Raw genomic sequence first — 25,672 nt, 5'->3', positions numbered from 1 at the left:
AGATCTTGGATTGGGACTTGCGCTATTTCGCCCAATGTGTTCATCAAGGCATTGTGTTTCAGTATGGCGGTTAGTCAACGCAGTTCTGGAGGTTAGTCAACGCAGTTCTGGAGGTGAATAGGTTCTGGGTTAACAGATGGAGATAGAAGGGAGGGGGTGGATTAAGAATCAAACCAACATGTGTTAATAATGCGAGAAGTGATGAGAAGTATCGGTCAAAGATCGTAAGGTGATGGTCTGCCGCTTGGATTAGTATGTTTCCCCTCCTGAAGATAGATATGAAGCTCTCCCCTGTAAAGCTTTTGGAGGGGAAAGTGGCGAGTTTAGTTCCATAGGGAAATTCGATTGTTTTTGTAATTTGTAGGTGACTTTGACCACATTCTTGGGGGTCCACCATCTCTTTGGCCCCCGAAGACCTCTGGGGACTCATTCCCCCAACGTTCATCGCGCCAGGAGGCGCAGGAACAACAGCTTGCGCGAGGGAGCATGGCCTCCCTTCTTCCCGATATACAGCGCTCTGCAATCCAGCAGTGCTGGTGACTCTGGGTGCTTTCTTGGGGGTCCACTATCTCTTTAGCCCCCAAGCACCTCAGGGGACTCACTCCCCCAATGTTCATTGTGCCAATAGGTGAAGGAGCAGCTGTTTGTCACAAGGGGTGGGGCCTCTTTTCCTCCCAATATACAGCGCTCTGCAATACCGCAGCGCAGGTGACTTGGCTGCATTCTTGGGGGTCCACCATCTCTTTTGCCCCCAAGGACATCAGGAGACTCACTCGCCCAACGTTCATCACACCAGAAGGTGCAGGAGCAGCAGCTTGCTAGAGGGGGCGGGGCCTTCCTTTCTCCCGATATACAATGCTCTGCAATTCGGCAGCGCGTGATGAGCCCAGGCAAAGCCAGGGCAAAGGGCGGGCTCGTCAGCAACAGGAAGAGGCAGTGCAGGGCCACCCCTCTTGGTCCTGGTCACAGAGATTGACACCGCAGACAGTCTTCCCACTGCCTTCTAAAAAGCTATCCTAAAAGGTATTTGGTGGTCTTTCTTACCCAGAGTCTTTTTTTTTTTTTACATATTTTTATTGGCATTTTGTAGTTTTACCATGACAATTAGTAATACAAGACATACATTCAAGTGATATAATTCATCTGTTATAGCCAATTATACCGTTAGTGATATGTGAAGCTGATTGGTAGGCCTTGTGTCAACGGTGGTATTTGAAGCAGTGTGAATGCCGTATAGAACAGGGGTGTAAGAACTGGGCATAGGTGCATGGAATCGCTAGGTATAGGTATCGGATGCGGGTCTGGGTGTTGTGAGTCTCACAAATCAGCGCAGCGGTGTACTGTTGCTACGTGGGAATGGTTACTGTTGAACCGATATCAGAGCCAGATCGCCTAGTGTGATAAGGTGCGGGGTGCAACTGGCAGCCTTACGAACGCGCCAACGGTGAGAGTCTAATGTTTGCAGTTGTGACTTGCGTCGGTGGGTGAGGGTCTGGTGGCCTGGGTGTGCCGGCATCCGGCTCTTCGCTGTGTGATGATTGCTTGAAGTGGTGTAACATTTTGGGTTCTGTGTTTAATGACTGCTACACCAGGCCACTTGATAGCAATTATACTTAGTTTCTTCATGTCTGCTGGGTACTGTAATGCATGTAAATTGCAGTTTGTAATTGTGCTTTTCTGTATCGTTCTAAGTAATGGTATTTTTATGCTTTCTCTTTGTGCGTTTTACAGCCAGGACACCCCAACGTCGAAACACAATATCAACGCCAAGCCCGGGAACGCTGTGACTTAGCCCTCCCACGGGTGCTGTCGCTATGGGGAAACCGGATAAACAGCAAACCAAATTGCCTTTCGAAGCCAGGAGACAGGCCAAAGGCAATTCGGCAACATCGGACGCGGAGGGAGACCGAGAAGCGTCTGGCGAGTCCGGCATGGAGTCAGTCCTAAGGGCGATTCAGCAAAGTCTGCAAGACATGAACGGCAAGCTAGACAGCGTAATGCAACGTGTGGACAACATGGCGGCAAAAATTGAAAAACATGATGAACGGATAGTGGAGGCGGAAAGGCGGATCTCCACTGTGGAAGATGAGTCCAGAATCACATCGAAGGCATGCGGCGGCATTGAAAAGACTCTGGAAGTCCTGCGTGCCAAGGTGGAGGACCAGGAAGCGAGATCCAGACGGAATAACGTCCGCATAGCAGGTTTGCCGGAGACCACCAACACGGGTAAAATGGAAAGCTACATAGAAAAGATGCTGAAGGAACTGTTTGGGGCTGAATGTCTGTCGGAGGCTTTCCTGGTCGAACGGGCGCACCGCTCCTTGGCGCCGGTCCCGAAGCCGGGAGCCACCCCGCGCATGGTAATTGCCCGCTTGCTCAACTACAGGGATAGAGACACAGTATTAAGACTCGCTAGAGAAATGGGCACGGTAACGTATCAAGGCAGCACACTGGAGTTCTACCCAGATCACACCATGGCTGTGCAGTTGGCGAGGAAGGAATTTGCGCAAGTAAAAAAGAAGCTGCGAGAGCTAGGGCTTGAATACGCGATGCTGTATCCTGCAAAACTCAAAATAACTAATGCGGACAAACCTGTGATTCTACCGACAGTGCAAGCAGCTCAAGAATATATCAAGAAATTTAGTAAGCGGAGAAAGACACAAGGCCGAGAGGACCGGACGAGCGATAACGATTGAGGACCTGTTAGATTGTCGATCTCCAGTTTCAACACAGCATCCTGCAACAGACGTTTTCCAGAGGTCTCGACCGCTCATGTAAATGGAGGGGCACTGTTGAAGCGAATATGCTACTCGAAGAAATCTCCATTTTGGCATATGGACCGACAGAAGAGGCCATGAATGCATCATGTAAGAACCTGTAGCTGGCAGTCTGGACACAAACTGATGTCCTGCGCAGTGAGTACCATTGCAGCCACATGCTCCAAACTGCGGAAAAGTCGAATGTGGCAGTGGTGTGAGAGACTAAAGTAAGACTGCGGCGAAGGGTGGAAGAGGGTAGAAGGGTTAATGTGAACATTCAAAACGGCAAAAGCACCTGTCCACATCCACCATGTGGATGGAGATGTGTGCACCTGGCGACACCCCCAAGCGGGTGTACCCCAGATCAAGTTCTACTGTTAAATTGGTTGTTTCAAGGGGATGGCTTTGGCAAAGTTTGGGCGCTAAAGTTGGTGGGGGGTGGGAAGGGGTGCAAGGGACTGTTCCTATAATTTCACTGTGGCTGAGAAGCATTGCGACCTCTCTATTTTGCAACTGTAACATTACCACTGATGTACTCATCACTAGACATTATGTACGCATACTAAAGATGACACGAAATGTGACCGTGATATATGGAAGAATAAGTCACGTAATGCCATGACAGCACCCATAATTAATGATCGAGCACGACCTGACACTCTAAAATTTATAACATGGAATGTTAGAGGCTTGGGTAATCCGAAGAAAACTAGACAAATGTTTGCTTATTTCGATAGATTACACATAGATGTGGCCTTCCTGCAGGAAACGCACGCTGCGGTAAACAATACTTCTACATGGGGGAACAGATGGGCAGAGTCGGTCACTAGTTCCAACTACTCGTCATATTCTCGAGGGGTTAGCATCCTAATACGGAAGGGTACACACTTTCAGATTTCAGACACTCACAAGGATACGGAAGGAAGAAGTGTGATGGTAGTGGGTACGGTGAGACAGCACAAGGTTGCATTGATAAACACATATGGGCCTAATGTAGACGACCCGGGTTTTTTTGAGACACTCTGGCACAAAATAGCTGATATCCAGGTCGATAATCTCATTTGGGGTGGCGACTTCAATATAGCATTGAAGGAGGGACTTGACAGATCACTTCACACAGCGGAACCACATGAAAGGGCAAGAGCGAGGCTCCAAGACGCTATGGAAGATTTACGGATGGTTGACATGTGGAGGGTTCTTCACGCAGGGGAATTAGTTGCTACGCACATAAACGCGGCTCACAAAAGTTGGTCCAGGCTAGACTACTGGCTAGGCACACAGAATCTGCTAACGTGGACGCACAATATCACGCATCTCCCCAGAACACTTTCGGATCACAGTCCAGTACTACTGGAATTGGTGATTCCGCATTACGCACCTCCGCCTTTCACGTGGCGATTTAATGCTGCCGCACTACGAGACCCATTGTACGTGGACACCATCCATAAAGCAATTATTGATTATTTTGACCTAAACAGTCCCACGGTAGATGACCCTAGCTTACTATGGGAAGCTTTCAAGGCCACACTGCGAGGGGTTTGCATCAGCACGACCACAGGCATACTGAGGGACATCAGGCAACAGCTAAAAACCCGGGAAAAAGCCATACAAGCGCTAGAACAAAATTACACGGCTACGGGGGACACGACGCTGCTGGGAAACATACATGAACTACTAACGGAGCATAAACAGTTTGCAGTGGATGAGCTCAAATATATCTTTCGACGCAAAACTGCCAGAATGTATGGGGAGGGGGGCAGGCCGGGCAGGGCCCTAGCAGAAAAAATATGCACAGGGCGAGCACCACAGCACATTACGGCAGTCAAAACCCGATTAGGTACGGTGACTCATGACATTAAAGGCATAATGAGCGAATTTATGGACACATACGGCAAATTATATGAGGCACGTCCGTCGATGACACAGCGGGACCTATTGACCTACATGGAGGATGTAGAAATAGCATGGTTATCTGCGGGTCACAGAGCATACCTGGCTCGCCCTATAACGATAGAGGAGGTTATAGACACTATTAAGCGGCAACCTAATGGCAAGGCACCAGGGCCGGACGGCTTCGGGATAGAATTTTATAAAACATTTCCAGACTTACTTGCCCCACACCTAGTACGTTTATACGGCGCAGCACACGAGGCCCAAACACTGCCACCATCCATGAGGGAAGCCTTACTCATCGCGCTGTTGAAACCAGGCAAGGACGAGGAACAATGTGACTCGTACCGCCCCCTGTCGCTCATAAATGTGGACACTAAAATAATTGCCAGCTTACTGGCAGAACGTCTGAAACCGCTAATGCCTCTACTGATACGGCCCGACCAATCAGGTTTCATACCGGACAGATCAACAACACACAATACACGCACGTTATTTGCGCTAGCGCACTATCTGGCGCCGGACGTAAAGGCAGTGGCGGTATTACTAGATGCAGCTAAAGCCTTTGACACAATAGATTGGCCCTTTCTTCACGCAGTACTAACACGCATGGGGTTTCCGCCAATTTTTATTGGGTGGATCACGATGCTCTACACAAATCTAACAGCACGCATTAGAATAAACAAACATGTTTCAGACCCGATTAAAATTTGTCGAGGCACCAGACAGGGTTGTCCACTTTCCCCGATGCTTTTTGCCCTCATTCTGGAACCCTTAGCGTGCAAAATAAGACAACATCATCACTACTCGGCCATACAGATGCCGTCACGCCCCATACATATATCGCTCTATGCAGATGATATGGTCCTTTACGTAAAAAACCCTGAACAACACCTTAACCCACTACTGCGCGAATATTTAAAATTTGGCCAACACTCTGGGCTGCAGATCAACTGGGCCAAGTCCCTTGTTCTGGCACTGACAGATAGCACAAGCCCAACGACACTGGACTATCCCCTAGAATGGCAGAATGAACCAACGCGATACCTGGGAGTATGGTTCCACAGGGATCCAGAATTAGTCATCCGCACGAATTATGGTAGAGTGATATCGACTCTGGAAGAGAAGATCAAGAGATGGAATCAACTGCCGCTATCGCTGGCGGACAGGGCTGCCATCGTAAAGATGGTGCTTTTACCCAAGTTTCTCTACCTGTTTAATAATATACCGATCAAACCTCCTGCGGAGGTATTCCGAAATATAAATAAATTAGTACTGACACTGTTATGGGCAGGAAAGCAAGCCAGGTTGGAGCTCAAAACACTGCAACTCCCATATGCTAAAGGAGGTTTCAAGGTCCCAGATCTATATCTATATTACTTATGCGCTCAGGCACAATTTGCACATCACTGGTTCCACGAAGTACCTTTTCTAACGCATGTGGCGGTGGAAGCGGGAGACACGGACCCGATTCCATTGACAAGCATTATACCATACAAACGGGTAAAATTACATGACCGGGACATTAACCCAGTTAACACCACCGCAGAAGCATGGAGATTAATGGGCAAGTTAACGAATAGCCTACCACTATATGCGCCTGCACTCCCACTAGCTTATCATCCAGCACTTTCAGTGACGCAGGAACAGGTGGGGATGGACATATTGAGAAACGCAGGTATTGACAAGCTGGGTGACCTATACAAAGAGGGGAGCTTTCAAACATTGGGCGACCTAGACTATATCAGTAATCCCACACTGCTGTTAAGGTTTACCTACTATCGGCTACAGAGGGCGGTGAAAGAGCATTTTCCTGAGTTCCCGGAGGAACCACGTACACTGGCGCCACTACAGCTGATACTCACGACGCACACGGCCTCACACATGGTATCTAAGTTGTACACAAGCGCGCAAGCAGACATTGGAGGGAACGCCGCTAAGGCGAGAGATAAATGGGGCGAGGTGCTAGATGATACACTGTCAGAGGAGGAATGGGAATCCACTTGCCTGCTCACCGGCATGCTAACATCCAATGGAAACCTGAGAATCATCCACTATAAATATCTCCATCAAATGTACTATACGCCTATGAGACTGCACAGGTACGGACTGAGGGATGACTCTAACTGTGTCCGCTGCAGGCAAGAGAATGCAGACTTCATGCATCTAGCGTGGCATTGTCGCCCAGTGGCGAGATTCTGGGAACAAGTGACACAGGCATTGAATGACATGCTGGGGGCATCAATTGAATGCAAGGCCAAGGTCTGTTTGTTGGGTATTGTGCCCCACCTCAGAGCGCAGAGACGTAAATTTTGTATGATAGCGCTATTAATGGCTAAACGGAGAGTGTCAATACATTGGAATAGTAAACTGAGACCGCAGATGAAAAACTGGCTGGAAGATTTAACGTATTGCTGTGACACGCTTAACACTTATGAGGAGGAATTGCCGGCTGGCTCACGCCCTCGGGACTATTGGGTGTATCTAAGGCAATATCTACTAACACATGTAGCGGCGCACAATGAGTCACAGTAACTAGACAGCTCACGGAGTAACAAATGGTGATGTGTACGAATAAACGATATAGGATGGGGGGGGAGAATGCCGTGCCACAGTGACCTGAGTTATATGAGGGTTTCGTATTTGGTTTTAGTTGTTGGTTGATCTAAGAAAAAAAGGTAAGAATTTTAACGTGGTTCACAACGATAATGGCACTGATATGTAACGCACATGCTTCTACATGCAACGCCGCCGGTCTGAATGATGTCGGCTGATGGGCTGTGTACAACACGTGACATGATAACTACAACATGATTGTATCTAACCGCCCTTTTCTGATTGAAGGCGTGGAAAATGTATTACGTTTCCTATATGTATGTACAGTGCACTAATCAACTTACACAATAAAAAAAAAAAAAAAAAAAAATTGGCTTATACCCGATTGGCATATTTAATTTACTTATAAATCCCATGTAGCGTGGTATGCCATTTAACCAGGTCCTATACATTCAATCCTACAAGTGGGCCTGCAGCACTTATTGTGCCACACACACTTAAGAAGCACCTTAAAACATGGCCCAGGCCTGCAACTGCAGCCTAAATGCAGTTTTTAAACTGCCAAGTCAACTTGGCATTAAAACCCCCTTGCCAAGCCTTAAACTCCTCTTTTATTACATATACGTCACCCACAAGGTAAGCGCTGGGCAGCTCATAGGGCAGGGTGCTTTGCAATTAAAAAGTCAGACATGTGCTTTTAAGATTTACAGGTCCTGGTAGTCCTAAATTTGTTTTTCACTACTGTGAAGCCTACACCTCCCATAGGATAACACTGGAGATTCCTTATTGCATTTAATAAGCTGTAATTTTCAATTGAGAGCAGGTAGCTATGTCATCTATGATGTCTTTGGAATTGTACTGAGAAACCCTATTTAATGGTAAAGTCGAGTGCTTGATTACAATTTTGTTGGCTGTCGTGGGTCACATGACTGGGTGTAACTGACAGATTTTGTGAATTCCTCCCAGACAGTCACATAATATAAGGATTAGGTGTGCCTGAATGGGCCATCTGCTGCCACGATGAAGGGGCAGAGCTAAGCACAGTCCCACTTGCAAATGAATAGGGAGTGCCCTGCCCTTACGCCAAGGACCTAACACCTCCGCATTGTCACTGCAGCCAGCCAGCTTGGTGCCAAGCAGGGGAGTCAGGAAATTCCTTACACTTCAAAGCCACTGTCTAGAAGCTTCTTCTAGAAGGAGGGCACCAGGGTATAAAAAGGGGACCTCAGAAACTAACTCTTGTACATATTTGGACCTGTGGACTCTGCTAGTAAGAATGTCTGCTGTGCTGCTGAAAGGACTTCCACCCCGCTGGACTACTGTTTCGCTGAACTGCTGCCCTGCTGTCTACTTGTCTGGGAGAGGAGGACTGGACCTGCAACTTCATCTTGAACCCAGGGCTACCAGAGTGACTCTAAGGGCTAGTCTGCTGGCCTCCTGATCTGGGCCTCTGAAGCATAAAAAGGCTACCCTGCATCCTCTACCAGCACCTTGACCCAGCTGAAGTGATTTTCTGACCCCCACGTGGTGCCCCTCAGGCCCTGGGTCCTTGGTGTGGCCTCAGAGAGAAGTATTTACATTTTTGGGCTTATCGTGACTGCAAACGGGCCTATTCGCACCAAGATCTTGCTGCCCACGCTGTCAACCAGCGTGAAGCTCCGTTTTCTGCATTAACTGCTCACGAGGACCTCCAATCTGAAACTCCAGCAAACCCCATCCACTACACTTGACCTGCTCTTCGGCTACTCCAGCAGCCTCCCGCAACGCTCTGGCTGCTCTTCGTGACCCCCTCCACTGCAAACAGGATTATTGGCATTTATTTTTGAAGGCAAACTTCAGCAGGACTAATCTGGTGGCTGTAGTCGACCTGCGCTAAATCGCGGTCAACCTGAATTTGTGACTTTGACCCGGTCCAGCGCGACCGATATCCTTAGTTGGTGCTTTGTGCTTTTCGGCGCTATTTTCGTTAAACTGTCAAGTAATTTATTTAAATGTATTCTATTTTTAGAAATTGGTATAGGATTTTTCTTATGTTGTGTTTTCACTTTATTAGTTTGCCTCCAAGCTACGCCTGACTGATTTTTAAACCATGCTACCCTGGTTTAAGCACAGGTTGATTTTGTGACTTTTGTGATTCTCCCTGCAAGGGATTGTGGTTCTTGCTTGACCAGGGCTCGCACCCCAGTCAACCAACAATTTAACTCACTGGGTTGATACATAGGGCTATTTCCTGATCACTGCTTCTCATTTCTATTTTGCTCTAAAAGACAAACTGCTCTGGGTGAGTAGAAAAATGCCTGTGTGTGATCACCTTCATTTTTTGGACTGTTCCTGCTGGCCTTTTTACTCGGTGCACTGGCACTCTGCTAACCAGGCCCTAGTGCATGTGCTCTGACCCCTAAAACATGCTGACATTGGCTATACTTCTAATAGGTATATTTAACTTTCCTTCACCTGCACCTCGTTCAACATCTTTCTGGCATCATGGAGCACTTCTTGACCATAGCCTGCTGCATTGCCCAACTTAGGATTTTTAACTTCCAATTCAGAGACTAAGATAGAAGGTAAAGCTTCCGACCGGGTCGAACCCAGTGTCTATATGCAATCTGCGCTACATCGCAGTCAGCCTTAAACCGTGCCTAGGATCCAGTCAACCAGGTGCATAGCGCTTTATTGTCGTTTTGTTGTCATTTTGTTAATTGAATTATTCTCTATTTTTATAAATTGCAATGGGATTTTTATTGTGTTGTGTTCATGAATTTGTAGCTGTTTTAGTACATCTAATGCTTTACACGTTTTCCTAAGTTAAGCTGGTCTGCTCTGTGCAACAGCTACCAGGGTTTGAGCTGAGCTTTAAATTACTAAACGTTTTTTGGACCTAACAAGAATAGTGACCATATTTCTTGTGGTGGACTACCATCCATCTAACCAATAATCCACTTTCTCACAGTGAGGGACAAGCCTATGCACAGTACATATATGTTATATCAACGAGACGTTCTATTTCAATTCCATGGCCAAATGAGACTCCTGTCCTTATGAACACATCTTTGTGCATTAACACTTTAAGACACTGCCCCTGATTACAAATTTCTTGCAGCACCTGAATCTATAATTCCTTCTTACCATGCCCTTCTTGGCAATGGTAACTATGTTTTCAGAACTAATTTTTCATGTTTTGGAATGAGCCATGGTCATGGTTAGCTACTCACTGTGCAAAGTACTGTAAAATATTGCGGGGTGAAGTAAAACCCTTTGCCTGCAACGTTGGCTGATCTTCCTTTTTCGCCCAGGGTTAAGCTAAATTATGTCCTCCTTTATTAAATGAATAATCCTTTTACAGTGCTAACTCAAAAAGAAATTGTTTTAACTTCTACAGTGCAGACGTTTGACTTCCAGACAGGTTGTTTTCCTGCTCAATAGGAATTATCTACAGGAAAGTTCAGGGATATCTGTGGGTCATAACATATCCCTTCCTCTTCCTTAAGCTGTTAAATTGGTCCATACTGAAAAGGAGGAGGGAGGTCAGACAGCACCCATTCCTTACATTCACAAAGGGGAAAAATGTTCCAGGTGTCAGCAGCACAGTTTATGCTCCTTCTGATATTTTACGCCGTTCTCCTCAACCATGATAAAATAATATGTACCAAAACTGGCAGTGGAAATACAATGGCATATTTAAAAAAAAATCTATAATTGCTCTAAAAGATGGACAAAATTCATATTTTCTAGGAGGAAACTAGTCTACACGCTAAACACATCAATCCCCGTGACTCTAAAGTGCCATCCTTATTTTGAAGCTTCAGTAAAATCAATAAATCCATATTAGAAGCTGATGAGCGGGATTAACCTTGCACCAAATCTACCAAACTCGTAATGAGGTCCTCGATCTTAAATTCATAAACAAACAAAATGCTATCGCTCATAATAAATGACACAAAAACACTGAATATCTGTCCACTGGGATGATACAAAAGATGAATTACAGTCAGAACAATGAAAAGGCTGACGACTGGGACTGGCCCATGCACCACTCTGTGTATGCAGTCCTGTGGGTGATCCAAAAAGTGAATGATACTTCCGGCAAGCGATGGCGGAATAGGGCTGACCCAAAACTGCTATCTGCCTTATTTTTTTATTCATTACATTTAGCAGACCGCTTTAGGTGTTGTGCCAGACCTCAAAATAAAATACATATAATTCAACCCAGTCTTTTGATGGCCTAGTCAGCTGAGTTACTGATCAAAAATACATAACAGCTAAAATAATGGAAATAATTAGATTATTAGTATAAAACTAATGAGCAATAAGGATATTAAAGGGATTTTAAGGTTACGATGGCCTTGTTATCAAAATGTAAAATGCTGAGTGTGTATTGACTGACTGACTGACAGCATTTGTTACGCTCCAACAGACACAGGGGTCGACACTGATCCTAAAAACTGCATAAGCAAACAAAAATTATTCAGTTCCTTTAATTATCTCGAAAGTGAGCTCGGGAGGCTGATGCCATGTCGCCGTGGAGCACAAATCACAGGAGCCTATAAAGAAAAGGAACAGCCTCCCTGCGTGGTCATGATGAATTGAGGGACTATCAAGCCAGTCTTAACTATGCCACCATGTTCTGTAATGAACCGTGAGATGTGATTTTTGAAGATGGGAAGTTCATACCAAGCCGATGCGACATTTCAGGTAATATAAATGATTTGAAAAATAATGATTTAAGATACTGGACGCTAGTGTAGAGCTCTTGAAAGTCGAGGTGGACATGGTCTCGTCTTCAGAAACAAGAGATGGCTTCATCTGCCACATTATGTACCATCTGAAACCTGTCTAGAAGGATCTTAGGGAGACCTATGTGTAGAGTGCCGAAGTAATCCAGCTTGGAATTTATAGCAACACACATCACAATAAGCTACATTTTTGACAGAAGCGGAAAATAGAGTTGAACACGTTTCGGTAGTAGTATAAGTTCTTGATCACAGCATTCACCTGCAGCTTAAAGGATACAACTGAATCAAACAAAAAACCCTAGATATTATACCTTTTCAACAATTTCCATATTCAAACCAACCATAATTGGAATTTTAATGGAAGTAAGAGAAGCCATTCTACTTAATTGACAATAGTTGGAAATAGGATAGGTTTAATCAGGACCTACAGAGTATAAGATTGATACATTATTGTTTCCCCTGTAGGCCTGTTTATATATTTGTATTGCAAAATATGTATGCCGCTCAATTCTTTTTTGGATAAATTCTAAATTTTCATATACACCTTTGTGTTTTTTGTTCTTTGTCATATGTGTTTTATGTACAAATAATTGTTTTTTCATTTTTGACTAAATCATATAATTATTGATTAATTTCATTATAGGACAATTGATTTGTCCTTTTCAGAATATTTGTAACCATTGAAAAATATTTCATAAATCAATTCCCTTGAAGGCATCTCTTACCCCTCTATACATTTACCCAAGCCCTCAAGGGTATACTGGGTCGCTCACTGTTGAATACTCATGCTTGCTGATAGAACATCATTGGCAAATGCAAAAGAAAGCTGCTGCAGCATGATGCTGTGTCTATGAACTTGTTTCACCAGCCATGTGCATGTATTTGTCATGAGGCATACATTTAATATTTTGTGTAATGTTCAAAAATGGAAGACACTAATCTCGGACGGGCAAATTAAATTAAATATGCGTGAAAGCACTTAAAAAAGAAATAGGCAGCCTAATAGCAATTTGCAACTGCTGACTTCCTTACAACAAAAAAAACACTGTTACAAGAAAAAACACAGTTCTTTTTTTAAAGCAAACAGGGATTGACAGGTAAGAAACAGAAGAGCAGGTTGCAGACTTCAACACCAGACGAGTAACAGGGAGGGGCAGTGGAGGAACAGAGGATATTGGGAGGTGGAGGAACAGAGGATATTGGGAGGTGGAGGAACACATCAATGCCGATCATCAGTAAGTCTTGCTTGTCCGTTTAGATCCTTCTATGTGCATATTTTATGAATTGCAACTATTAAAAGGATCTTTCCGACAAAAGTAAGCCACTGAACTATTTACATTATATGCACTTCTGTGAGACGCATGGTGCTCGTGCTTTGCAGCTGGAATATTAACACTCAGTGTAAAATTTCCACTAGGCAAAACTCGAACGATCCCTAGCAGCTCCATTAATCACCAGAGTTTTCTTGACATTTTTATTGTTGGCAGAAACTTGCTGAGGAGAAGGAACCAGTCTGGTGCCATTGGAATGTGGCAGACACATCAGCGGGCACGGGATTTTGGCTGAAATGAGGTCAGTGCCCCTCACCAAGGCCAGCAAATGTGCAAAAGGGGGTGGGTACATTACCACCGATCCGCGAGAAGGCCCGGGTGGGCCTGCGGGGATGAGTCTGCTTGAGGACTTGATTGAAACTCTGGTCTAGTCAAATGGAGTATTCAGGTGAGAATGGACCAGCTGTGCACTCCGGTCAGTGCGCAAACCTGCTGCCACCTTGACCAAAATTTGCTCCATCTGTGTAATTTGGACTGGAGACCAGGTTGTTTAAATGACACAACCCTCTGTGCTGCAGTGCATTTGTTGCTGTGGTGAACCCCTATGGGCCTGTACCCCAATGAGGCAGACTCTGACTGCATCTTTTCAGCTCAACGCTGTTTCCCCCGCTACTGATCAAGCCCAGCTCCCTCCCATCTTCTCAAAGCATGCCCTACTGGCCGATGGCCCATCCTTCTACCAACTCCAGTGCCTCCCATCAGCCTATGCTTACAGCGGGTCAAGCCCCTGCCCCCTTGATGTCCATTGAAAGGAGGAGAGGCCAAGTAAGGGTGACTTTACTGTTGGGCCTCACAGCTTGGATCCCCTCCTTCTCCCTTTCACTGAACTGCTTCTCTCCACACACACACATTCCAATCTCAAAGGCTCCCCTACTACTGATTAATGCACCAGCCATCTGCCAGCGCCCCTCCCCCTGTCTGGGTCCCCATGCACCCATAGGCATACAGCGGGTCAAGTGCCCCTCTCTGCCATCCCTGCTCCTTGGTATCTATCTGAAGGCGCTTCTGTATTACATCGAATTACACTCTTATCCTAGGTTTACTTGAACAGCAGTCACTTACTCACTTACTTTGTGAGGCGAGGGAAGCAGCAACTCGGTATGGGCAGCCTCTTGGCCACAACGACTCCTGCGGCAAGCGCCATCAGCCTGGGAAGTGACTCTCAGTAATAGGTGAGAGTTCCAGCGGCCACTGCAGTCTGTGGGGTTGGGTCGGCTCCGGGCAGTCGCGGGGATCTGCATTTTTGTTTATTTCAATCAAATTTACCGCAGAGCATCTCTACCATTACCAGCGCAGCCTCCCTCCCACAACCTCCCACCCGCAACGGCGCTCTCACTGATGTCATCTATCAGGAATGCTGCATGGGTAATACCATTGTTTCATTGTAGCTCTGCAGCTAGCCTGTCTTCAAGCCTGGCAGGAGCAGCATGCATGACGCACTTCTAAATTCAGCTCTACTTTCAGTCTGCATTGGTTATTGGTGCATGATTAGCAGAGCTACGGCTTCACAGCCGAGGAGGCGCTATGCCATTTATGCATGACTTTCCATTTCATTGCGGTGATGCGGCTCATCACACTGAAATGTGTTAGTCTAACGTCTGATGCGTGGTACTTGGCAGGGCTTGGCAGTGAGAAAGTCAGGAGAGTATGAGCCATGGCTTACACATCAGAAGAGGTGGGCTCCAACACATAGCTCCCAAACTGAGAGGAGAGAGGCACAGCACAGACACTGGTCAGCGCAAAAGGCTGTGGAGCATAGCCCTGCACCAAGAAGGGTGATGCAACGCTGCGTTACCAGCCACAGTAGGAGAGGGGGCATCGCTCCGACAACAGGGTGAGGGGCATGGCACCGAAACCAGCTAGTCAGGCAGTAGCCAGTGCAGGAGGGCAGAGCATAGTTCCAACACTATCAGGCAGTTAGCTGTGTGGGTCAACACAGTGAAGGGGGTGGTATAGCACCAACAATGGTACACGTGCATTGAGCGGTGAACAAGCTGATTCCGGCAGAGCAACCCATCAGACATAAAAGTAAAGGGCATCATGAGGATGGGCAGAGACACTATTTGTTTAATTTTCACATCCGCGAAATACCGAGGGGTTGACACCAGTGCTACAGGAGAGCCCTGTTACCCAATGCCTGAAGCCCTCTGAGTCACAGAACCCGAGGGATGAAAGGACTGTCCGAAAGCGCCTTTAGGTATATGCATCTGTATGTATGTCTAAGTAAATGTTGTGTATTGCTGTTTGGTGCGGTGAGTGTTGTGTGTTGACAATAGCTCTCGCCAGAGAGGTAGAAAGTGTCTATTGCAAGACCTAAAAAGAGGAGAGAACAAAGCAGATCCGTGTGGAACTCTACATTCAAAGCAGATCCGTGTGGAACTCTACATTCAAAGCAGATCCGTGTGGAACTCTACATTCAGGAGAACTAATGGAAGACTGGAATGGATTTATATGATCATGCTGTGATCGAAGCTCCAAAAAGGTCTGGAACCATTTTCTTGATCAATTAAGACTGCTACCGACAAGAATAACAAAAAGAAAGCACTATAATTTACCTGACATGACAGTATGCTAATATCCAGCCGTCTTCTAGTAATAACAGCCTTTCTGGTTTAAAGTCCATGCTCAGATCTATTCCATAAGCGCCGTATACATGAACTAATAGAGGACTGTTTTTGAGCTTCTGGCATGGTTTATGAAACACTGTAATAGGAACCAATGACCCATCCTGGAAAAAAGTTAATATGCATTAATCAAAATAATACGGCAAAATGAAAGCTACATATTTGTGCATCAACAATGATATTACACTAATTACAAAAATAAAGAGACTGGATATCCTTTGCAAACAGCGCTTCGCAGTTAATCATGCATGTTCAGAATTGAAATACATTGATCAAGGCCACTGGCATTATGCGATTCTGTGTATACATCGTTTTCTGCAAAATTATGGAGTTGTGGCATAGCCACATAACCCATCATCTTCTGCACAATTTGCTTAAACAGATCAAAAGTTGCTAGTCACGCTGCCGCTCGTGTTGCTGAGCAGGAGCAGCCCCTCTGCTATATAGTGACACTTTTCTTTTGATGGTTGCTTCTTTTGTATGTGAAACTGACACTTATAATGTGAAATATCTCTCCAAACAGTTTTAATATTGTAAACATGACAAGATATTTAAGTATGTGTGCCGCATTACGCTGCATACACTGTTTTTTCCACATAATTTAGTTCCTTCTCTGCCCCATAATTCCAATTGCAATGGCAATGAGTTGCAAACTTTAATAGACTTGAAAAGGATGACAATTTAAATCCCCTACGTGAAAGTGCATAGCCAGGATTGTTTCCTGTAGACAAGGCGTACTGGAAATAAGGGAATAAATATGGCAACTAAGGTAATGGGTTCAGTTTTCAGACGTAACAGAGTCCCACTTGGATTCCAATGGAAGAATGCAATTTCACAGTGGCATTTGCTCGTGTTCTTCGTCAGGGTACTACAGCTCCAGACGAACAGTTCTTAAAAGCAGAGGACCATCTGGATACGGTTACATCTTCAGAGACAGTGTAATGCACCAATTAAATCTTAATGCTTGACTACATTAAAGAAGAAAAGTAATCGAACTGCGACAGCATGAGTGGCCGCTGAGCTGCCTTTTGAAGATGGCTGAAACCTATGAAAGAGATCTATATAAACGTATGCGTATATAACAGTATAAATCTTATTGACTCATTATTTCGATGTTTTCTTAGTCACCCATGAGAATTGTAGACAGCCTTAGAGTTCTGGCTAGCATAGAGGCGTCAGAAAGGTTAGACTGACACACAAGAGGTGAGTACGAAAAACTGTGTGAAATGAAGCATTCCTCCTCATTCCCTCCAAACTAAGCCCAAAATCGGCCAAAAACCAGAGTACGAAGATAACTCAGCACTCTACATTCATTGCTCTGACTCTTATCCAGGTTGGAAGGCTTTTTTGCCAGATGGTTCACGAAGATCTGGCAGAACAAGATAGCCTTTCATTTCTTGCTAATTGTTGTGTTAGTATCTTAGGGCTGAGCTCAGATTGTTCCAAGCGTCTTCCCTTGGGAGCCCAGTCTTTCATCTCCAGCACTCCTCTTGTTGGTAGGCGTGTGGCTGAACCCGTTTCATGAATCCAGTGAAGGAAAAGCATCTTGAAGGTTATACGTTTTATCAGTAGCCAATGGAGTACTGTGCTCTGTTAATGCCAGGAAAAGTATTGTTGTATTAGATGCAGCTCTTTGACAAATGCATCTGGGATGCCACTTGGCATGCATTTACAATAGTCTATGTAATAAAGTACAAACATGAGAGCAAGGTTCTCTGCGGTAGAATCAGAAGATTGATGTCACTGCTGAACATGTAAAAGTGGAGGTGCACGTTAGCTATCACACTGTTCTTTGAAAGACAATTGTAGGGTAAAAGGGTTACCAAGTGGTGGTGGTCACTGGAAAAGAAGCATAAGCCATTTTTGTTCATACACTTCTGAACAAGGGTGATAAAGGTGGCACTGTCATGGCAGTTAGCCTGATCCCAGGCCTAAGTGAATAATGATCTCACTGTCTTCTGCGTTTGAGGATCTTAACGTAAGCAAGGTTCATTTGGAACAAGATTCAGTACTCATTACAAACGACTTTAGGGTTGCATGCATGTATTTAGGAGTCAAGTTGATATGGCAGATCTCTGGGGAAGTACAAAAGATATTACTAGCTTTGTCAAGGTAGAAGCGTCCGGCTATATTTGTTGTTCTGTAGGAACAATGTGATCCATTGTAATGTTGAAATGCTTCTGCACATGTACCCCCCCTGGAAAACCTGTGTTGGGGTGGAGTGACTCAAGCTGTTGTTGCCCATTCAGAGGTCTAGAAATATTAATGTTAAAGCTTCCACTTGACTTTCATCTCAACAGTTCCTTCTATATTTCAATGGATTTTCTGCCCGTGCAAGAGGGATGAGTGTCTGAGAGCCTACCTTTCTTGGACTTTACCTCAATTGCAACAGTCAGGAAATTGCGAGGCTATTCGTGTTATTAGGGGGGGAGGAGGGGATACCCATGCCTTAATCAAATAGCAATTAAGAGTTAATAATATCTGTTGCTGCTGGGGCAAGTGATAATCTGGGACCTTGTATACTAACAGTATTAGCATTTGCAGAACCTCTGATGCGGTAAACAAGAGGGTTTGCAAATGCTAAAACCCTTTTTTTCAATGTACAAATTTTATTTAACGATTTGGAAAAGGTTTTTCTAAACATGAAATAGTTTTAAGAAATCATTATGAATCGGTAGTTGGAATGTGATTGTCCACTGTGCCTCCCTGCCTGTGATTGCAGCCTGTCATATTGGGTTGCAATTTGCGACCTACCTCATTAATATTCTTGAGGTAGGTCGAATTGTGACCCATCACGATTCTGTATTTTGTAAACTGACTTATTAATACATAGGTAGGTTTGCAAAATACATATGCATCGGGTAAACGTCTGTGTACACATTGCAACTTTTACTGAATGCAATTTTAGTTCATGACACTCTTAGTTCTTAATTTGACTATCTGCATAAAAATATACTGGAATTGCCAAGGCTTCGGGATGTCTTCCTAGCTACCGAAAAAGGGAATTACAGTAAGGACTTGGGTGAGTAGGGAGGCTGTTGTAGGGGGTCTCAGTCTAATCTGGGGAGAAAAGTATTTTAGGAAAGGGTAGGCCTGATGTACTAAGACACATTCATAAATTAGGATGTGCAATTTGCACACCAACTAATTTGTGAATGGATATTTAATTTCTGATTCAACAAATGTACTAATAGCTTGTAGCACAAATTGCACATTCGCAGGGGTTTGCAAAAGAACAGCCACATGTGTATCAATTAGAAAGAAGACAATGTGTGACCACCTGCGAACAGCTGTGATGGCAAGAATGACATCCTGCAAGGAACAGCAGACCCCCATTCATTCATTTGCTTTCCCAAAGGAGAAACGTTTATTTTTAAGTAGCCTGTGTCTATTAAAGGGAACCGTGCAAGGGTCCCAAAACCAAGGTCGGCTTTCCTCTGTGGCTGTCTGACATAATCCTGAAGGGGAAGCTGTTCCCCACTGCAAATCAGTTACCACCCCTATGAGGTTTTTGTAACATTTCAATGGCCTGCAGTTGCAACGATTAATATAAAACTGTGATTTGCAATTAGGAAGGGAGGCCTCTTTCACGTCGCCTCCAAATTGCGATTAATGAATATTCTCAAAACTCCTTTTGTGACCTGGAAAGACCTTTCCAGTTCAGAAAAAGGGTCTGGCCCAACACCATTTTGTGGTGGCACACAGTATGATTTTGCAATTGCAGGTTTTGTCACTGCAAAATGGTTTAGTACATCTGACCCTTAAAAATGAATGTGAGTGAAAAGCACAAGTTGTATTTTAGGTTCATGTGGCTCTATTCTAAAAAAATTATACAAATATTATCTGCCAGAGTCAGATTCTAAAATATTAAGAAAAACTGCAATATGTCTATAGTATATTTTTAGCATTCAAAACAGACGTATCAAAATGGAAGGCTTGAGAGAATGTTTTGAGATTGCAGTATTTTACTCTTTTTTGAGGGTTGGAATTAGAATGAATTCTTAGGGAGAAAAAATACAATTATCATTGATGATAACAGCAATTTTGAACATGTTAAAAAGTGTTCACCAGAGGTATTTTTTCTCACTGGAAAATTATATAAATCAACTTTCTTAATCTTAAAGTTCCTCTTCTAACCATGTAACTAGAACAGTGGAACACCTATGTATGGTAGGGAATGGATAGGACTTCTATTATAGAGTTGTTCTGAGGAAACCTGAGAAGAGGGCTGTGTATCTGTTCCTCCCTATTTTATGTTGGGCACAGTTGATCTTCAGGAGTAAAACAGGAATTGTTGCCCCATATCTGGCGGGCTACTAAAGATGTAAGAAACTCATTTGATTTCTAATAGGTGTTTTCTAAACGTCGATGGGTATAACTAAGCTCATCATTCAACTACTTGTTGTGGCAAAATGCCTCTTTTTGTATGGTCACTCCCATCTTTTCTGGACTGATGCTGCTATTGTGTTTACTCTGTGCACTGAGGCAAAGCAAACGGGCCCCAGTGCATGTGCTCTGACCCCTAAAACATGTCAAAATTAGCTATGCTCCTGATTGGCTTATTTAACTTACCTACAAGTCCCTAGTATACGGTACAACATTATACACAAGTCCTGTAAGTTAAATGTCACTAATGGACTGCTGCACATATTGTGCCACCACTAAAGTGACCATGCAAAGCAGGTCTCTATGCCTCCAAATGCAGTTTGAGGAGGCAGTTTTTAAACTCCCAATTCAACCTCGCAAAATAAACCTTTTGCCAGGCTTAAACCTTTCTTTTTTATACTTATTACAGGTCTCGAAAAATCATAAAAATGTCACGAGACCTGCATGAGTAGTGATGTGAATAATCTACTCACCTTAACTGCAATGCACTTGACACACAAACTGGTCTCAAATTGTGTGATCCTAGGCAAATATTTTATTTCACCGAGCCACTTTTTATTCATTATCGCATATGAGAGAGCACCTTCAAATATGTGAGTTCAGCTTATCTGCTTTACAAAAACAATTGTGTTTGATTGAATAGATTAAACTTTTCTCCATTTATGATAAAAATGAAGCTTACATAAAGGGTACACAGGATCCCTGACTTGATTCTTAGTTCACTATTAGCATTATCATCAGGGCGGGGTTACACAGTTCATGTTTTAAAACTCTCACTTTTAATAAACATATTACTGAACTATTTAGCATACAAACAATAATGTGTGGAAATCAGGTTTCAGCCCATATTTATCATTTGTACATCAAGTTAAGTGTTCTAATTTGTTTTGATCCTATTACAATCTTTGTTCAGAATTACAGAAAATGTGCTTTCCTAACTGCTTTTAAAAAAATATTTGTACAGTTAATTTACAAGCTATTTGAATGATGTGAGTTAGAAACTGACATCGTACAGCCTTTCATTTCACACACCATGTACCCCAGCAAGATTGTCAAACAGTCCACTTTAAAAAAACAATCTAACTTTGCAGTCAGAGAAATAAAAGAAACCCCCAAACTCCAGGATAAAATAAGCAGCAGTTTGTAACAAGACATAAGCTGACACCTGACCTTTGAATGCACAGCAAATGTGACAAGACAAAAAAATGTTATTCACTTTGCGAATGTTCTTTGCCAGCTCGAGCTCTCTCACCAGAATGGTGGGCCCTAAAAATAGCTCGGCCTCATAAAATAGGACTTCCCATAGCGAGTGAGCAAGTAGTTTTTTCAAGGCCTGTAAATGTCACCCCTAAATGCCCATATGGGAGGTTGCATTGTATTTAAAAAGTAGGGCATGAATACTCATGTTTTACATGCACTGGCAGTAAAAAAAATCTTCAAAATCATTATTCTCAGTGGTAAGGCTATCTCTCCCTTAGAAAAGCACTGGGTTAGATTATAATGCCTTGTAATGCATACCTTCAGTTTGGGAATAGCTAGAAAAAAGAATCAAGGAGTTATTAATAGTAATTTAAAATCCAACTTAATAGTTGAATTTTATATTGCTATTTTTTTAATGGCACCTTTCAAAAGTTCTCAGTTTCCTGCTTGATCTAAATGTGCCTTTCTGCCAGTGTTCAGTGTCACCTGACTGTTAATGGCTCTCCTGTGGTGAGGTATCTATTGCTCCCAGACAGCGGGAAAGGGCTTGGGTGTAGGGAGATTATATTTCCCTCAGCAGGATGGCCTGAGAGCTCTGCCCTGCCCAATGGCAGATGTAGCTCACACCCAAGGATACCTCAGGTTTGTCCTCATAGCCAGAATGTCTCCAAACTCAGTGGGAGTGGGAGCTACTTCAGAGCTGGTTTGAAGTGACCACAAGAGAGGATTCGCTCATTATCATAGCCACACCTCTGGGTGGGCACAGAGAGCTCTGCACATGAGGAATAAAGGCTCTTCCATGATGGATTTAGTTAGAGAGGGGCACTTTGGGACAGTTTACAGTAAAACACACGGGAAGTGCTGTAAACGTTGGTAGGGTCACCCCTGGGAACTTTTATCCCATTGGTTAGGGAGTGACCAGGAGTTTTCTCCCACACATCGGCTAGCACTGAGTATAAATGTGGCACCCCCAGTATCCTCTGTAGAACACCTCTGGATGACATGAGGACTTCACCTGTGGGTGTGACCTGGAAGGAGATCCCTAAGGGCTGGAGCTGCTCCCAATTTTAACCAGGAACGAGAAGCAGACTCCAAGGGTCAGTTGGCTGTTAAGCTACAGGGACAAAAAAACTGCATGAAGCCCACTTTCCTGAAGAGCCCAACTGACACGTTTCAAATGGACCTCCCTTGGACCCTGCTGGTGGCTTCTCTTGAGTGGGACCTTCTAAGAGTATTGGGGGCATTTATTAAGTGTCAGAGAGTACCTCTCCTGCCTACTCCTAAAACCAGGGACTTAGAAACGTTTTCAAAGATTTCTTATTGGATAACCGGCAGGCGACCGGTGCCTACCTTCAATCATAACAACAATAGTAACAATTCGGTAAAATTTCCGGCTATGAAATCAACGCCACAAAAACCGAGGTAATGGTATGGAACATTACTAATACGACATTACCAGTACAACCCTGTGACAATATGAGATATTTAGGTATTAAAATTTTAAATGATATCAACCAGATTGCCCACATAAATTTTACCCAGGTAGCCAAAGACTGCAGGAACTTAATGAATTCTTGGAGACATCTCCCATTGACGCTCTTAGGCCGCTCGAATCTGGTCAAGATGTCCATCCTGCCTAAATTGACCTTTATTTTCAACAGTTTACCACTTTACTTTGAGAAGAAAATGATAGCAAAGATGCAAAGTGACATTACTTCATTTATATGGAGGAATAAGTCTGTAAGAATCTCTTGGAATAAACTAAGGCGCCGTAGGGAGAAGGGGGGTCTGGCTGGCCCCGATATCCAAATCTATGCTTGGGCATTCCAGTTGGCACATGCTCGAATCCTATTTAAAACTCCAAAAGATCAGGGCATAGGCCTTATGTTTTCTACACTACTAAAATGTGAAGGCTTAAATCAAACAGGATTTTTATTTAAGTTTGGAGAACCAAAATTTTTTAAGAAAATTAAGTTGAAGATACTACAGGGTCTGGCAAGAACCTGGTACAACCTTAGAACTACTACCAAAATAGGCTACTATTCCAACGGTTCTCCTATATGGGATCTTCCAGCTCCACCTGAATGGACTAAAGATGCATTGATAAGCCCGCTAAAAGAAGCTGGGATTTTGACTTGGGGTGATCTCTTTTTTGAAGGGGAAATGTATTCCTGGGAACATCTAGTGAGTAGGGTAGGCTCAAACTTATCAAGACTGAAATTTCTCCAGATCTCCAGTTGGGCGGCAGCACAAAAATCTGACTCCACTCGCCAACTAATCCCTTTATTGGGTGATATCAGCCAACTAGAATCCTCCCTACTTGACAATGCCCTAAAAACCAAAGAGGTTTCCCATTTCTATAATTTAATCTTAGAGGAAATAGACGGAATATTCCACCTTCCAGATCATCTTTGGGGTCGTCTATTGCCGATAACTAATCTGCATGAACTTTGGGAAATATCCTTTACCGTGTTATGGGATATTGTAAAACCAGCGTGGCTGCGAAGAAATCACCTCTTTACCCTCCATAGGGCTTATTATTCGCCTCAGAGGTTGTCCAAATTTTCATCTGGTACACCAGTGGCCTGCCCTCGGTGTGGACAAGTCGAGGCCTCAGATGCACATATGTTTCACGATTGCCCACATCTAACAGTTTACTGGCAATCAATAAGCAACAGACTAACATCTTCTATAGGTACCATGGTGAATATAGATTTAGGCCTTGTAATCTTTGGAGTAAAAGACAAAAAGCGTAGTGCAAATAATAACCTTTTGTTCTACTCAATTTTGGTGGCTCGACGAGAGATTTGTAAGCGTTGGAAAGAGGCCTCCCCACCGACTCTACAAGATTGGAGCTCCTCCATGCTTTCTATATCGAAACTAGATTTATCTAGAGGAGGTAAACCAGAAAAAAGAGCTTTTTGGTTGAAACTCGATTGGTCTCAATGAGTAGAAACTGGGTTTTTTTTTTTTTTTTTTTTCCCAGTTCCTATGATTACGAAGCCATGTCGAACTCCTTTTTGCTTATTCACATCTGTCCTTCATACCTAAGGTCAATTGTGGCATAGGCGGTGGTGTAATTTGGCTAATGGCAAGTTCCATCTTATATTGTTAAAGGGGTTGTGACTTAGCGTTAAGCTAATCTAGCTGTAGGGTCTTGGCGCTCCCTCTTAAACGACCGACCCCTACCAGTCATGTACTGAGACAGCATTTTAGTCTTCCAAGTCACACTCTTTCGAGCCCACGGCTCTGATGGTTCAGCCATGGTTGAGATGAGGAACAAAAAAAAAAAAACAAAAAAAAAAACAATAGTAACAATAACAATAACAGAAATAATAATAACAATAACAATGTCAGATTAAACTCGGTCATCTAATCCCAAAAGCTGTGACTTAGAAACTTTTCCAAAGATTTCTGCATGGTGAACTGACAGAAGACCAGGACCTATCTGCAAGCCAGTCTGCTGAGGGTGTATTACCAGTGGGCCTGACTTCACCATAGCTCCCCCTACATTCTTCTCCGCAGCTGCAAATGTGATTCAGGGGGCCCAATGTGGAGCAGCATCCAACAGTGTAAAAACTTCTCCGACTACAGCCTGCAGCCTTGACCCGCTGAAGGAATCTGACTTCCAGAAAGAGACTACGTCTGAAGGTCGAAATCTTCAGCGGACCTGACGCTGAGCAGCATCCAATTGATGTTGAGGGCTTCCTGGGCACAAACTCCAGACTTTACCAGCTTGGAGATTTTCCCACCTTTGTCAACAGCTTCACCAAGACCTCTTTCTTCGCCAAGCGCATCATCAACTAACTTGTCTTTGGATCAAGCCTGCTGCCTTGCCTTGCTGAGGACTCTACTGTCTCAGAAAAAAATTGAGTCAGAAGGTAACTCTTTGGGACCTGCCAGGGCTTTGTCTCTGACCCACGCTCCATAATCAGGCTTTGTCCTCGTCTTGCTGACCAGTAGACAATGGGTTCTTTGCGCTTTCTGATGATAAAATGTAATTCAAAGTTTAAAAATTCATATCTCCTTATTGGATTTTTGTTGATTTGGTCTTGTTTTGCTCATTACAATATTCTCTATTTTGATAAATTAGAGCGCAATTTTTATTCTGTTGTGTTTTTTACTTTTTAACTGTTTTGGTACTTCTAAATGCAAATATGCTTTATAGGTATGGTTTCTTTTGTGAGTTTATT

The 25,672-nt window shown here is 43.8% G+C and overlaps 1 protein-coding gene across 3 annotated transcripts in view; it reads right to left on the bottom strand.

The window, feature by feature from the left end:
* PREPL (prolyl endopeptidase like) overlaps positions 1-25,672 on the bottom strand; it is a 416,901-nt gene that overhangs the window by 96,959 nt on the left and 294,270 nt on the right. For all 3 annotated transcript variants that reach the window (XM_078649676.1, XM_078649675.1, XM_078649677.1), the window contains one exon: positions 15,825-15,997. In XM_078649676.1, coding sequence (XP_078505802.1) covers positions 15,825-15,997 — 173 coding nt within the window. The remainder of the gene's footprint in view (positions 1-15,824; positions 15,998-25,672) is intronic.

This window comes from Lissotriton helveticus, chromosome 6 (genome assembly GCF_964261635.1).
Source record: "Lissotriton helveticus chromosome 6, aLisHel1.1, whole genome shotgun sequence".
Lineage (NCBI taxonomy): Eukaryota > Metazoa > Chordata > Amphibia > Caudata > Salamandridae > Lissotriton > Lissotriton helveticus.
This window is presented reverse-complemented; position numbering and strand designations above follow the sequence as displayed.